Source organism: Patagioenas fasciata, chromosome 1, assembly GCF_037038585.1.
Source record: "Patagioenas fasciata isolate bPatFas1 chromosome 1, bPatFas1.hap1, whole genome shotgun sequence".
Lineage (NCBI taxonomy): Eukaryota > Metazoa > Chordata > Aves > Columbiformes > Columbidae > Patagioenas > Patagioenas fasciata.
This window is the reverse complement of record NC_092520.1, coordinates 77,521,628-77,538,303: the sequence shown is the minus strand read 5'-3', so window position 1 is coordinate 77,538,303 and position 16,676 is coordinate 77,521,628. Positions and strand designations below refer to the sequence as shown.

Here is a 16,676-nt window from a genome sequence, read left to right as displayed (position 1 = left end):
ATTCCCCCCATTCCTATTATCCTGTAATTCAACTCCCAGCTGACAAGGACTTTTGATTGTTGGTTCAAATCAAACTGGCATGAGGAAACAATACAAAGTCTACAGGATATAGAGACTATACAAAGATTTGATTTCATGATGATGAAGGGTTGAGCAGAAAAAAAAAGTAGTTTACCCCTTTGGCTGCTCCTCTGATCAAGTGGAGATCTAAGTTCTATCTGCTGAAATCAACAGGGATGTAAATGTAACCAGACAGAGAACTTGGCTATAAATGTTTGATTATATCCTTAGGAGTTTCATTTACGTGACCTAAGACAACAGTAACAGAGAAAGGGAACACAGTACCAACTTCTCACAAAAACTGTCAGCCCAAACTGCGAGGACTTGATTTGCAAGAAGACCCTTCATAGTCGTGTATGGAGCATAACTGTCAGAGGTTTGGTAGGGAGGAGGCTGCCCTGTGCTGGTCCCAGCCAGCTCCGCAACATGCAGCACAGAATCATAGAATGGCTGAGGTTGGAAGGGACCTCTGGAGGTCATCTGGTCCAACCCTCTGCTCACACAGGGCCATCTACTAAAGCAGGCTGCCTAGAGCTGTCCAGACAGTTTTTGAAGATCTCCACACATGGAGACTCCACAACCTCTCCAGACAACCTGTGCAAGTGCTCAGCCACCCTCACAGTAAAAAAAGTGCTTCTCTGTGTTCAGATGGATCCTCAAAAAAAATCTATTAAATACAAAATTGACAAAAAGGCTCAACATAAAGAGGTAGCTTAAAAAAAAAAAAAAAAATCAAAGTATCATTAGATTAAGGAAGGAAAGGTAGTGCAATAAAGATATCCATATAAAAAACATACTTCCACTTTCTACACGACTCACTTAAATTTTAACAAGAACAAAATAAAATTTGGGTTAGACTTTGGGGAATGATAACAATCAAATACTCAAACCCAGTCTTTTAGAGGCATACTTGAAATCACAACAATCACAATAAAATCTTTTACAATAAATCACCCAGCAGTTGTCTGCTCTGTAACAATTTTCATCAGTGCCTGCAACACCTTTTTTTTGCCTACAAACTAACATCAGAAATGCCTCTCTCAATCAAGCTGCCATCATTTCAAAACATTTTGTTTGAACACAAAGTGCTACGTACATCTCATTGGGCATCTTTAAGTAAATATATCTTTCAACATTAGCAAGGGTTTTCTCACTGCCATACTTTTTGCCCGCCTCCTGATAATGTAGGTATAATATGAGCACCTCAGATGTGTTGGTGGGAAGCAGTAACATGCATGCTGAAGACCTGTTTCCTTCTACAAGGAAATGAGGGTGGGCAAGTACTTGTTTAAACATCCTCCATTCTATAAGCTTGCTGTAAATTAGAAGACTCTGACACCCCATGGTCCCGCTTCATTCATTTCTTTCAAACAATTATTTTGGGGGCAGACAGCTCTTGCTGCACAAGCTTTTAGGCACTTGCCTATTTACTGGCAAACAGGCAGCCATGACAGGGCTGACTTGCAGTGAATTTCAGTTGTAACAGGGATTTAAACTCCTGACATTACTACTTAGCAATGCCTCAAACAGACTGTGCATTTTATAGAAATCTGCTAGATCCTATGAAGCTCCAGGCAAGTTGTTATTAGCAATGCTAATTTGTACTGCCGATGAATGAACTTAAATTCCAATTTGCAGTTTTTAACCAAGTTTTATCAGTCTTAGAGTAAGCTTTTGACATTTGCAACTCAGAAGCAAGAAAGCTCTGCTTTCTCTGTAAGGGCTACATAGTATAAATTCTCCACGTTCTACAAAACCTCCGCTTTATCTTTAAATCCTTCATTTAATTTCTTTGGTTTCTCAGAAACAAAAGCTACTTAAGTGAACTGAGCAATGAAAGACAAGCAAAGGTAACTCTCTTACTGTCCCCTAAAGCTCCAGAGATGCTTGTAAATACCAGCTTCAGCAGGTTGCATGGAAGAATTCCAAATGAATGCAGCTAGAACTAGTTTTGGACCATTGCTTTCCAGCAAAAACCGTCTTTGGCACTTATATAATCCAATTCTATGAGACTACTTTACACACAGTCTCATATCAAGTTGACTGAGGAAATTAAAGATGACTTCTATAAAGCAGGCACTTCAAATTAGAACAGAAAAATCTGCTCCCCATTAGGCAAAATAGGAGCTTTTTTCCAGAATGACAGAATCAGCCAGCAGTACCAAAAATAAAACGAGAGAGCTCAGTAAATTCAGATTGTCAGGCTTAAAATTTTAACCAGCTCTATTAGACTTAAATAACAGTAGCACCTGGAAAGCTACAATAGACTGGACGAGGCATTAAAAATACCTAGCAGGGAAAAATTCTATATAGATTTGTTCACCTTCCAATTCTACATTTAGATCTGTCACAGAGGTTTTCTTATGTTGGTATCTTTCTTCCACTTAATACCTCTTGTAGTAAGATACAAGTAAGAAATGAGACTCAAAATACAGATATACCTTCAGTCTCCTGCGTGGTAAACATATGAATGCAGACATTTCTGACAGGCATTAAGTGCGTTAGGCGAGACTAACTTCCACCATCAAATGACAGCAGTGCTCTTGGGCTTTTCTAACATATCTACTTGCAAGGCTCACAACTTGCATGCACAGATGCCTAGATTCAGCTGTGTCAAAGAGCACAATCAAAGAAGCTCTAACAGGCAAAAGGTATGCATAACACACTATCCTTCAGCTAAAACAAAATAAGACTAACCAAATATGCATTAAGCGACTTTGCAGAAGCTTCAGGAAGGAGTATTAGCTCAGATGTTTCCATTAACACACTCAAGAAAAAGTAAGTTTGCTCATCACTTTCCCCTTTTCCTCAGCACAACAAAAGCATTCTGCATTCCCCATAGTCCTGTAAAGGCTATTCTGCTAACCTCAGTACATCCATAGAGTCTGAAAAACCTTGCATAGATTGTGCACTGTGAGCAGAGGAGCATGAGGCTTCAATCCTTAAAGATTTGACTATAACAAAGGTGGCAACTAGCCGCAACCCGCTCTGTGCAAATTAGGTGTCTCTGGAGAGACACCCTGACCTGAACAGAGTCACTTGTGGCCCTCCTTCAACACAGAGCTTCTAAATTTCTGGTTTGTCAGGGAGTCTCTGAACAACACTTTCACAGTCCCTAAATGGAGAGACTTGGTTTTGTTTTCAAAGAAAGTAGTTTAAAAAATAAACTAGTCAAATCAATTCCCTATTTTATTCTCTTCAGCCTATCAAAAATAGCCAGGTAGTAAAATCCTTTTAGAAGGCTGAAGTTTCACTTCATAAGTTGTGTGACAAAAATGCATCAAATTCTTCCAATCTTTCTAAAGGGAAGCTAGTAAATTAAGCAATGACAAGTTATACAGCATTCTCCAAATAGGTCTTTATAAATGTTAATGATTTTAGTGACATGCCATCTCATAAAAAAGCCAAGTCCAAAAGAAAACTGAAGCATGCCACATTTTATATTGATTAAATGTTTCATTACTGAAGTAGCAGTCCTGAACAAAGCTGACATTAAAAAAGGAAATTATCAAACTAGTTGCCCCAACAGGACACTCCGGAATCAATGCTAGCTCTGAAAGGAGACACTTGAAGTCAACATAAGCAACAAGAAGGATATTTCCACCCAATGCCTACTATCTTGTGTTTTCACTCACCCTTTGTGGCAGTTACACTTCCCCCCCTGCTCTGAGAACTGCTATGGCAGTTGCACTTTGCCCCTCTGAGAACTGTTGTGGCAGTTGTACATTCCCCTCTCCTTCAATGGGGCAGTTAATGGCTCTTTTGTGGGACCCTGAGCCAGTTAGCCAGGGTCATTAGCAGAGGAGGAGTGGCCCAGAGAAGCAGAGAAGCTTCTGGAATGTCCACAGCCAGATCTGATCAGACTATAAAACTGGGTTCCCACCAAAGATTCCCTTTGTGTGATCTTCTCAGAGCAGCGGGTCTGTGCCAGAGCCCTCACCATAGCTGGGAACGCCATCTAAGGAAACTTCCCGGGATTGCAAGTGCCTCACCTCCTCATTTGGGTGAGTGATAATAAAAAAACCTCATCTGGGTGAGTGGGTAGTAGAAGCTATAGCAGTACCTGATGATGTCCTAGCTACTACAGAAAAGGGACAAACCCCAAACAGCAAAGCAGATTTGCAATCCCTACTGGGTACATTAGGGTACTGGAGGAAAGCATATCCCAGGATTTTCAGTGATTGCCCACCCACTATATGACCTACTCTGGAAAAATAGGAGATGGGATTGGACCTTACAGCATACAGAGGCCCTTAATGTTCTAAAAGATGAACTTAAAACCTATCAGAAATTTGGCCCACTGCATCCACAAGACCCACTAAGGGTGGAATGGGGGTTTGCAGAACATGCTTCCTATTGTGGTATATTCCAAAGGGGGCCAAAAGGGCCAGCCAGACCCTTGTTGTTTCCTTCTACCACATTAAAGGAAACTGAACAATGATACTTGGAGTGGGAAAAGGGGCTCCTCTCACTCACCCGAGCAGCTAAGGAGGTAGAGAGGCTGCGTACGTCACAAGACGTTATTGTGCAAGGCCCTTTTCCTCTGCTAAATTCAATCCTTGAAGGATCAACCCCTCCATGAGGGGGTGGCACAGAAAGCAACAGTACATAAGTGGTATGCCTACCTGGAGGGAGTTAGTCAGTTGTTGCCATTGAAAGAGGGTTCTGTCAAAATTTCAAAACTCCAACAACCTGTGAACATGGATCCAGTCCTGCTGAGCTTGCCTTATAAGCCCTCCCCAATTAAAGAAGCACCTGAGTTAACCCAGGACTCAGACACACATGGGGTCTGGTTTACTGATGCATCAGCCATCGGGTAGGGACAAAGTGGCAGTGTAAGGCAGCAGCATTGGAGATTGCCACCAGAAAAACAGTAACAGAGGAGGGAAAAGGTAGTGTTCAAGCAGGAGAGTTGTGTGCTCTCTAATTAGCAGCAGAAGAAGCAGCCTCCACAATTTATTCTGATTCCTATGCAACTTATAAAGGTGCCACTGAATGGATATGCCAATGGGAATCCAATCAGTGCGAAGTAGGTCACACTAGGGTGTGGAGAGCTGAAGACTGGCAAAGACTATTTATTAGAGATAGGCCGGTCATGGCCCTTGAGTGTGGGCTGGGTAAAAGGACATGCAAAAGATGGAACTCCAGCTGCCAAATGGAACCAATAGGCTGACCATCTAGCCCAAATTAGAGTGGTTAAAGGCATACAAGAGGAGTGGGTACAGTTAGCTGAATGGCTACACATTAGTGAGGCCACCCTGGGAAAGCAGATCTGTGTTATGAATGCTGGTCTTAGAGATGGCCAGTGTCCATGGGAACCAGTTATTAAAGCCTGTCCACAGTGCTGGATAAGACTTAAAGCTGATCACCCAAATCAGGCCCCAGCCCAGCATATCGGACAGGGCAAGGCTCTCTGGAGTACGTGGCAAGTCGATTACGTTGGGCCATTAAAACCCTCTCTTGGAAAGAAATAGATCCTGGTGGGAGCAGAGGTGGTATCAGGACTATCAGTGGCTACTGCCGTCAGCGCTGCCACTGGAGATCAAACAGTATGAGCAATGTGTGTATGGTTTAGTGTTCTACCCACCCCTGAGAATATCCAAAGTGATAATGGCACACATTTTTCAGCTGCTGTGGTTCATGACTGGGCTAAGGGGGGAGGTATTAAGTGAGTGTTTCAAACACCATATTACCCCCAAGCCAATGGGATCGTGGAACGAACCAATAGTTTGATTAAAAAACATACAGATGTCTCACGACACAGCTGGGACACACAGTTGGCATGAGCTGTCTTCATTGTCAATAAGCACTGGGGGAAGCTATGGAAGCCCCAAAATCAGGGCATTTTGCCCTGAGAGGCCACTAATAGACAGTGACTTTATAACAGATAAAGGGAAAGACCAGGCACCAAGAACACAAGTGGGCCAGCCTATCATGTTGAAACTACCTTCCATTGGCATTGTGCCCATGACTTCAGCAAAACCTAGAAGGTTATATGCTTGGGAGGCCCTTGATGAAAAAGGGAAAACCCACTGCATTAGTGTCCGGTGGATAGTCCCGGACTTCTAGCTTCAAAAGCCTGGTTCCAAAAGGACCGAGGCCTGTCTTTGTGTTCTCTTGCAAGAGAAAAGGAATATGAACAATCCTGACTGCTCCTACCAAGGCACAGGGGTGGAAGAAGTTCCAGCTGAAACTGGGTGGTGGTTAGAGTCAACCTTTGGAATGATGGTCACACCAGGGCAACACCAACAGGCCATTCAGGGGGCAAGCCTGCAACTGGAAACACTAATGAACTCCATGCATGACATTGCATAGGCTCCCTAAAACAGAAGGACTGTCCAAAGCCAAGCACCATTACACTTGATTCTATTGAAGAAACAGGTGTATACAGAAAGCTATGTGCCATTACAAGAACCACTACAAAGACAAATAACAGAGGACTCAGGGGCAATTGTCGCTGTACTGGGGACCAACTGGTGATGTATTTGTTTTCCTTACCAGGATGGCTAACCACCTTCCTCTAATATTTGTTAATAACTGTAATTGTTGTAATTTGCACTATTCTATTGTTTATTAGTAGGTTGATTCCTAAAGATAACACATAAGGTATGATGATCCACAGTGGACGTTAAAACTCACCAACAGAATGACCGCTTTTGACTTTGGAGGCAAGAGGTGACTGCACCACCACTCCAAAGTGGTCTGTCAGATTGTGACAGTGGTCACAGGGTGGATTGTACGGCAGTTACACTTCCCCCCTGCTCTGAGAACTGCTATGGCAGTTGCACTTCCCCCCCTCTGAGAACTATTGTACATCCTCCTCTCCTTCAATGGAGCAGTTAATGGCTGTTTTGTGGGACCCTGAGTCAGTTAGCCAGGGTTGTTAGCAGAGGAGGAGTGGCCCTATGAAACTGAGAAGCTTCTGGAATTCCCACAGCCAGATCTGATCAGACTTATCCTGCCAAAGATTACCTTTGTGTGGTCTTCTTGGAGCAGTGGGTCTGTGCTGAAGCCCTCCCCTTAGATGCCATCTAAGGAAACTTCCCAGGATTGGAAGCGCCTCACCTCCTCATTTGGGTGAGTGATAATCTACTCTAAGTCCTTGCCAATCAGGCAAGTGTAGTATCCTGGAGTCAGAGGGGAGCTCGGGCTTTGCTTCTTGTGAGTGTGCACATGCATGCTGTGGATCATCGTTATTCTCATTTGCTACACCCCAATAATTTTCTCAACTGATATCCGAACCTTTATCTTATGTTATCAGAGGGCTAACTAATTGTATGAACCCTGTTTTGGTTGGTTCATTGGCTGTACTTTTCCAGACAGAATAAAGTCTGTTTTGGAAATTGTTTTGCTGCCTAAAACTGACTTTGGGGTCCCTTTGTGACACCCTTGCCCTAATGTGTTTCTGTTGAATCCTCTATTCTTTCAGCTTCCTCCAGCTAATTCTCCATGCTGTCTTACATGACCTGTCACTCTCCTTCACTCCTAGCTGTATTCAAGAATCACTTGTGAGGTCCCCAGATATTAGAATCCCAAACATACCTCACCTGAGACAGTATTAAGATCTGACTGATCAGCACCATAGCAAAGCCTCTCTCATCTCTAGTATAATCCCACCAAGTGAGCTGGCTGAAAAAAAAATGAGTCACCAAAACTGAAGGAATCCAGGGAAAGAACTGCCATCTTGGGGGTAGGTATCCTAGTGCCTGCACAACACATATCTCAATATTGTAAAGCATTATACTCTATGGGTAAGAAAAAAGTGCTCCTATTGTTTTCTGTACCAAAAGGACAGTTCTTATAAAACAAATCTTTCTGAAAAGAAACTTAATGCACCTAACAGATTTGAACAAAGGGGGAGAGCAAGTAATTGCAAGAAGTCTGATACTACATTGCTGAGCTCCTCCTGGAGACATTCTCTCCTATAAAACTTCTGAATTAACTGGCCAGGAAAAGTAACAATAGAGAGTTCCTATGGTTGACACAAAAAAAGATACTGCCCTTTAAAATTCCAAAGGTGCAAATATGGGAGAGATGTAAGGTTAAAAGAGAGCAGCAACTTCTATAGAAAAAAAACCAAAAAATGTTGATGTTTTCTTCACTCTTGTTTTTGCAATTTTATATATGTATACTTATCACATAAAAGTACATGAGTGGACAAATAAGTTTAATTATAAGTTGAGGACTGTCACAAAATCCAGCTCAGGTCCTGTGAAGAGTGATCTCCTACACCTGAACCATTACAGCACCCTACTCTTCTAATGAAAATTATGTTGAGGTATCCCATTGCATGACCAGGGTTGCCAGTACCCAATAATGACAGTCAGACTATGGGAGGAGGAAGGCTAACTACGCCTGTCTGCCTCTCAGGTGACTTACTCCACCTACCATCCAGAGAGGGACAGAGATAGCGAACACCTAAAAAAACCTGTTGGGTCTTAGAAGCACATTAATACCACTGGACTTGCCACTGTTGACTTCTAAGTAAGTAGGTTTTATTTCTTTAGAAGCCATCAGCAAAAAAAAAGTCATTTTTCAAGCTGTCCATAATTCAAAATGTGAATGCAAAACTAAAAAGTTACTTGAACAAACAGATTCAACCTTTCCAAGTATTTCCGAGTACCTTATTTGAAGCAATTTTCTTGCACACAAAAGGCCCAAATAAGGCAGAAAGACTATCCAGCTCGATTTAAAAGTGCCCTGCCACATCTGCAACAACTATTCAGTCTGGAAAAAGCAAGTAAAGACAGCAGACTAGAAGCTCCTAACACAGGAAAAAAAAAAAAAAAACAACAAACACACAAGAATACTGACACATTGTCCACAGTGACTGAAGCTCCCAGCTTTGCTCACAGTCAGCATCTGGATCAAGTTCGGGACAAGTGGGAGCACTGCATATGTGAAGCTGCAATCTCTGGGCTGCCTCTGCTAAAGCAGCTAGCTGTAAGCTTCAGATGCTGCTCACTTTCACTTCTTCTCAGAGTAAAGGAGCTTCCTACTTTAACCAGAAAATATTCAGCAGTCATCTTTTAGATTATGTTTTTCCATCTGTTTTTTTTTTTAGTCTAAAATCCACAAAAATGGCTAGCAAGTCTGACAATACATTTGCTGCCATTGTGTAGGACTTTGCTAGGAACTCCAAGTAGAAAGACTAACAAATATTTTATGGAAATCAATCTTAATAAATAGAAAGCCACAGGCTAGAGGATGAAGACGACAATGTAATCAAGAAAACTGAATCCTCGCAAGGACTCATCTTTGTAATTGGAACATTTCACATGATCATGTTTCATATTTCAAGATTCCACATCCTTCTAATGAAACACTTACAAAAAGTTCAGTGTGAACAGGACACTGAAGTTGACTTCCTCAACAAGGTCAAGCAATCAAGTGCTTGAGCAAGCACCTGTTTAAGAAACAAAGTTAGGTAACCAAAAGTTGTCTCAAAGAGATTTGTCTTCTTTTTTTTAATGAGAACTTTATCTACACATAGGAATTTTAAATAAATGTTATAGCGGCTTCCTGACAATAAAACCCAGAATGTAACAGCAACCCATAGTTCCTCTTATCACTTCAGAGTTAAGTTTCTTCTAGAAATAAAGACACAGATAGATCCACAAAAATGAAATACATATTGTATGCCCCACTCATGAAATTCTATCCTTCAAAGAATTATTTCACTGCACAAAGAAGTTGCTGAGCTTCAAAATTTATGGCAAAGCAAGGACAAGGTAAAAGAGGGCAAAGCTATAAACAGCAGCGTTGAGATGTGGGGAACATGTGGCAAACATATGCATAAGACAGTCCAAGAAAATGCTTGGTAGATGAAAAGGAAAAAAAGAAAGAATTAGTAATAACCTTTATGTCTGCAGACTTCATGAGTTGCTGTTTTGTGTAGTGTTTTCTCCTGGCCTTTCATTATCACTAAGCTAATGCACAGTTCATGACTAACCAGCTGCACCCTGTAACTCTACACAGGTGTCTGTGTGCAGCAAGAGAAATCTTATGTTTACAGTTGTCTCTCCCCTACTCAATATGCAGAAGCCATTTTAACATACAATTTCAGGCATTTGTTCCCACTGAAGTAGCACGGAGTACATTCTGTGACCACGTTCACTCTACAGAAAAAAAAAAGTGGATGGTTTCAAGTTTAACAATTTATACTGACCCAAAAATCAACCACCTTGAAGATACAATAGAAACATGTTCATTAATTATCTGTCCAAATCTGCCTAAGCCTAGGTAATTTCCTAGGCTTCAGAAATATATAATCCCAACCTTGCTGTCTCACCTGGTTTGAAATGTGGCCTATGCACTGTCATTCTGAACCACAAGGACTTGAACAGCTGTCTCATATGGAGAACATCAGTAGTGTGATTTGTCTGAATAGTATTCAAACCCCTCTCCCAGGCAGGAAAAAACACAGGCACTTGCCCAATCACATTCCCTGACAGGCGAGGTCCTCAGTACTTCTCTTACAGCTGGAGTGACTGGACAAGTAAGAAGAGGCATCAAACAGGCCAGTGTTTCTTCTTTCCATTACTTGATCATGTGAGTCTCTTCATCAGCATCATAAAACTCTTCATCTTCACTTCCACTCCCTGCAGAACTGTCTTTGTCTCCAGACTAGAAAGAAAAATGAAGTCTTTGGTTAGTGCAGAAGCCACTAAATTAATCTCAGAATACATAAGCACGAACCATCACACCTCTGTTGGAATGCTGGTAGAGAAAAAGAAAGGACAGGTCAAATCGCTGTATTAAAACTTTGTCACAAAGACATGCAAATGAAGATCTCTTTGTGCTCTTGGTTCTTCAAAATCTCTAAAAGAGATAGCCTTGTAGTAGATGGACTTTCTCTGCTCCATCAGTACACTACAGAATATGTGCAGAAGAGAGACTAGCTAGAATGGTTCTGAAGTGATCAGCTTTCTCAAGTCTAAGGGCTCAGAACACGTAAATTACTTAATTAGAGGTAAAAGCTTCTCAATCCCAAATTATTACTTCTCCATATATAGCATGGGCATTTTCATTTTAATTAAAAAGATTCCCCCACAATACTATCCAAAGGTGTTACAGAAAAGGGAAAAAGCAGTATCCCTTCATATGTTCAGAGAGTAAACTCCCTATTACAGGCATACCTACTCCAGCCAGAGTTCTTTTAACAACATATTTTATATTATATATTATATCATAGCTAAACTAAAGTCAGCTATTACAGCTAATTGATTTTAATTTGGCCAGTGTAGCACTTTTCCACAGAACTGATGATTCCATGGAACAAATTATTCCAGTTTAAAAATATCTTGCTAGTATAAACTCCATCTAGTTTGAATATTTAGGATTTTCTTCCCCAGTATCCTTGCATCCACTCTTAAGACTTCCACCTGCCTAGTCGTATGTGGAGAAGGGTGAGAGAGAGGGTGAAAAGTCGATAAATGGAAATTATGTTCCTGACTGACAGTAACATGCAAGCAAAATCTGTAGCTTTAGATCTGTCTTCAGAGGAGTTTTGCTACAGCAATGTGCGTTAACTGCAAATGAATTTCAGAGAGTTTGAGTACTAAGACCTGTCAGAAGATATAAAGGGAATCGTGTTATGATTTTTTTCTGGATTTCTAAAATTATTTGAGGAAAGTCAGGCTATCACTGGAAGCTGTCCAACTTGAGTATCACATTCATGTATGATAACAGAGACAACCAGAATGCATGTTATCTTGAAAGTGGTACAAAAGGACAATGGATTCCACAGGGGGACTTCAGAGTACGCCAAATTCTACAACTTTCTTACAGCAGTTTCATAAGACCTTTCCATGGCCTTGTCAAGTAAGGTTAATGTTCAACAGCTTTCTATTTTATCAGTGTTTTCTTCATGAGTTCTAAAATAAACCCCTAATGTGTCACAGACATTGTAGATATAATGTCACTGAAATCATGGGACTGCTTCAGGCCTGAACCAATGACTCTTTCTTCGTTTGGTTTCAATAATTTTAATCCATCCAAGGAAAAGTGTTCTGAAGAATGCTCTCTTATTTCTTTCCTTTTGTGGATCCTGTTCATGATGGGATTTTTAAGAAGCCTGCAGAAGTGCAAGTGGGGAAGATTTAAACCTGAGAAGACTGCTTGACATAAATCAACAAAGTTGTGCAAATACTGATAGATAGAGAATACTTGTCACTCTAAAGGGCAGTACTGATCTTACTTGGTTAGAAAGGAAGATAAAAATGTGACTTTTGCCCCTCTAACACCTGCACTGTTTGTTAGAATTGTTTTTTGTAAGCCATCTGCACAGTTAAGATATCATTGATAATGATATCATTACCTAAATAACAGCTGGTGTAAACTTGATGTAAATACGTATGATGGGTTTGTGTAACCAGCAAGAACACAGTGCCACAACACATTATCCAGTATGGTTAAAAATGTTCATAAAATGTGCATGTAAAGTAGCTGCCTCTTTCAAGCTTTATTCAAGGGTGCTTTTGTCACTGAACCACACTGTCCTGTCAAGAATTATTACAGATAAAATTGGTAAACAAGGCAACACCTTGAAGCCTTTGAAAGGAAGCAACTGTTCTCATTCTAGAAATAAATATTACTCTGCCTCCTGATTTCTGTGAAAATGAGTTTGACTACCTCTGTATCTCAGGCTGTTTGACCACCAAATCACAGTAAAAGGTATTATAAGGATTGTATGTCACCTCAGCTGAATGGGACAAGTAACATTTTTTTGTTATGAGCTCCCCTTCAAGTCTTCTGACCACTTATTTGATTTTTACTAGCCTCTCTATACTCAAAATTCTGGGACCAGGATTTAAACATTAAAACTGTACCCAAATTCAAACACTCACTTCCAGCTCTCTAGCTACTTCTCTGTAATCCCACTCCATTAATGGAGGACTAGCCATGTAAAAAAACCCTCCAGACTGGAAGATAGACACAGTTCAAGAGGTGTCCAGGAGCTTGACAAAATGTATAAATATGAAAAAATGACATTAAAGGAAACCTCACTGAAACTCATCTTGCTGTCGCATTTATTTATGCTTATGCCTGGGAGGTTTTAGTTCCAATGTTTCCAATGAGTCTCATTTTACAGAACAGCGGGACAGATCTCAGACTTTCGCCTAGCTTTAACCTATTTAAAGACTATCTAGGATAGACCTGACAACTGATGTTGCAGAACAGCCAGTGCAGGTTAGGGGCAGAAGAACAGTGTGCTGCTTTTGAGAAGAGCCCTTCAGAAACAGGCTTCTGTTTTCTTTAACTTAAGGCTTCTCAAACTTCAATGGCCAGCTTTGCATGAAGCACCCTGCAGCAATCCACTTTAGAGGTCAGAGAGCCACAGACACCACCAAGTCATTTAACCCAAAGGAAAAAGATCATAAGCTTTTGGCCCTGAATGGATGAATTAACCCAGTTATGTTCCAGCCTGCATTTTCAGACAACATTTCAGATGTGATGATAAGGTTACTAAACTATCTCTGCATCTCCTTGGGGCCTATCCTCCACAGGACAAGAATCACTGCCCTAATATAAGTAGAGTGGCATATTCAAGCTGACAGCCAAAATAAACACAACAGGAAAAAAACAGAACATACCTGTGAGCCATCTAGGGCTTGCAATGACATGGTTTCATCACCCAGCCTCCAGTACGAGCAGACCTGCAGATCTGAAATAGTTTCTAGCAAAGGGCTATTTAAGGTCTCTGGCAACAATAAACTTAAGAGCCCTGACAAAAGACCAGTTGCTCCAAACACAATGTAAGGCAGAGACCACTGTACAGATTTCTGTAAAAAAGAACAGAGAGAGTTAGGTTGAGATTGGTTTCCTCTACTTCATACTGCATGTTTAAGCACCTAACCTTCACAATCATTCCATCTAGCAAGCATTTGTGTTCATATTTAACATAAAAGTAACTAGTTCTACTGTTTTTTTAACCAATAGTTTCAATTTTATTTTACCAATACTATTAGATTCACACGGATTTTGGGATGGACTTTAAAAGAAATGCCTGCTGAATTTATATTCAATTATTTTCCATAACACATTATTTTCCATAATTTTTTTAACAAACACAACATCACTTCGTAGTAGGGAAGAGGTATCACACAAATCTTGGTTGGAAGAGATCTCTTAAGGTCATCTAGGCCAACCACCTACTCTAAGCACAACTACAGCCAACACTAGACCAGGTCAACCATAGCTTTGTATAATCAAGTATTGAAAAGACTCCAAGGATGGAGATTCCCCATCTAAGTAGACTATTCCAGGCCTGCATTAAGCCTCTCAAAAATAATGTTTTCCAAATTTCCTATCTAACCCCCAAGCCAAAACTTGTGGCCATAGACCCCTGCTGAACTGTTCCACACTGCTGGGGAAATCAGAGGTACAATATTCCCTCAAGATTTCGTCTGAAGCCATGTGCCTAGCCTGGCCCCTGACCATCTTTCTTACTCTCTGCTGGGCCCTCCCCAGATTTTTCAACATCCCTTTGAAAACAGAAGGGGAACTTAATCTGTGGGCCATATACTGGATTGAGCCTGATGCAGCTCAAAGTTTGCCTGTTCATGATAAGATACTGCTGGCTCCCTTTTAACCTGTTGTCATAACTAGGTCTTGTCCAGCAAGCCTGCTACTCAGCTAGTTGGTTCTCAGCCTGTACTGGCCATGTAATTAGTCCACACCAGAAACAGAATTTTATTCTTCTTGTTGGCCTTCATGGGACTTCTGTTGGTCCAAAAGGTCCCACTGGACTCAAGATCTACCATTTAGTGTGACAATCACTCCTCCTTTTGCATCTTCTAAAAACATGAAGAGGACATATTCTTGCCTTGTCTTCCACTTGTCACCAGCCACCAAATACTAAGCCTGTCAGTATTTGAGTCAGTGTTCCCTTTGAGCCTGATGGTCCATGCAACATTCAAATCTAATATTCCTTTCATCCAGGACACACTTCCTCAGCTTCCAAACAAGAATGCTGTGAGACAGTGTCAAAAGCGTTACAAAAGCCTTTCCTGCTTTCCTCTCTTCCCTCACACATATTGGCTTCAGTGAAGAAATGGCTGACTACCAAATCAAGCTGGCTGATAGTGAACTGTCCTAAATCCATGTTCGCTGATCCAAATTTAACTTCTTGGCCTTCATATACAAAACAGACTGAGCAGTCATGTCTCATGATCATCCCAGAGACTGAGTTTGAGCTGTTCATCCTGTAACTCCCTGGATCCACTTTTTGATCGTAAGGATGCACACAGCATTAGCTTTTTTTACCACCACCCCCCCCCCCCCCCCCCGAGTAATCACTGATCTTTCTCTACAACAACAGTTTATAACAGATGGAGACTTGCCTCACTATCACAAGCCAGCTCTTTCACCACTTCTTAGGGAATCCTGTTCCATGGAATGGAAAGCTTTCAGCTATAAATGCTCTTGAACCTATTGCTCTGCTACTGCTGGCTGGCCATCTGCTTCCTCAACTGTGCTTCAATGCACAGTCTTAGGGTTGGGCCTTGCCTATGAAGGCCAGAGCAAAAGTGTTAAGTACTTCAGCTTATTCCATCTCATCCACCAACAGGATGTTCATCCCATTCAACAATGGACTAAATATTTTCTCTACATTTTCTTCAGCTGATGGAATCCCTATTTAAACTCCTTGCTAGTTTTAGCTTCAAGTGAGCTTTTCCCTTTCTGTCATTACCCCTGAGAGCCTAAGCAATGTTTATATTCCTCTTTTGATGCCTGTCCCTGTTTCCACATGGCTTGTTACAAGCAAAACTACACTGGGAGAAGGTGTGTGCAAAAATATGAGTCATCTACAAAATAGCTCCAAAATGTGTACTTTCACTCTCAGGTGACCAATGAAGCAGACTCATTTAAAAAAAAAAACCACAAACAGGGAAGAGCTTCGCTGTTTGTTTCAAAAACTCACTTTGTATAGTAAAGAGCAATTCTAAATTGATAAAATAACAGGCTGTGATCAAATAGAAGAGCAATATTTAATCTATCTCAGCAATTATTTTTTTGCATTCTCCCCTCTTTTGTAAGATACCCAGACAAAAGATACTGAAAACACATTAAATTAGTTGAAGAAATTCCAAAACACAAAAATTCTTCCCTCAAATTAATGTTCATTCGTTATTTAAGCAGAGCTAGTTGCACTTTCATGGGACCCATTCAAAGCTGATGATCCAAGATTTGCAGCGCTTGATACAACATAATGAATGTCCCAACTGCTACATAAAAACTGCCTATTAAAGCTACCTGGGAGACCTACACCAGTCTTAGCTTTGCCTGTTGTATCCCAGAGGTGCTCACACTCTCACCTACCCAGAGTTTCATTCTGCAGATTAAAAGGCTCACTGTGCTCATGTGCCCTTTTGCAAGCCCTCTGCTTGACATAACAAGATGGCAAATGGCAGATGGGAAAGTCATCCCAGATGAAATCTACTATATTAAAGGAATTGTTACTTGACCCCAGCAAGTAGTTTATGTGAAAAACTGGCACACTCTTTTACCTGCATACACACAAGTCTATGAACATAGAGCATGTTTCATTCTTCAGAATTTCTCTTTGCCTCGATAGACTGCTGTGAAGTTTGTGCTCAAAAGCCTTGCCAGTG

At 41.0% G+C, this 16,676-nt stretch overlaps 1 protein-coding gene across 1 annotated transcript in view; it reads right to left on the bottom strand.

The window, feature by feature from the left end:
* Nucleotides 1-3,082: 3,082 nt before the first annotated feature.
* The window catches only part of SLC22A15 (solute carrier family 22 member 15), a 46,312-nt gene continuing 32,718 nt past the window's right edge, over nt 3,083-16,676 (bottom strand). Inside the window, exons 11-12 of the mRNA XM_065845166.2 lie at nt 13,656-13,844; nt 3,083-10,686 (exon numbers count right to left, since the gene is read on the bottom strand). Coding sequence (XP_065701238.1) covers nt 10,600-10,686; nt 13,656-13,844 — 276 coding nt within the window. The 3' untranslated portion in view covers nt 3,083-10,599. The remainder of the gene's footprint in view (nt 10,687-13,655; nt 13,845-16,676) is intronic.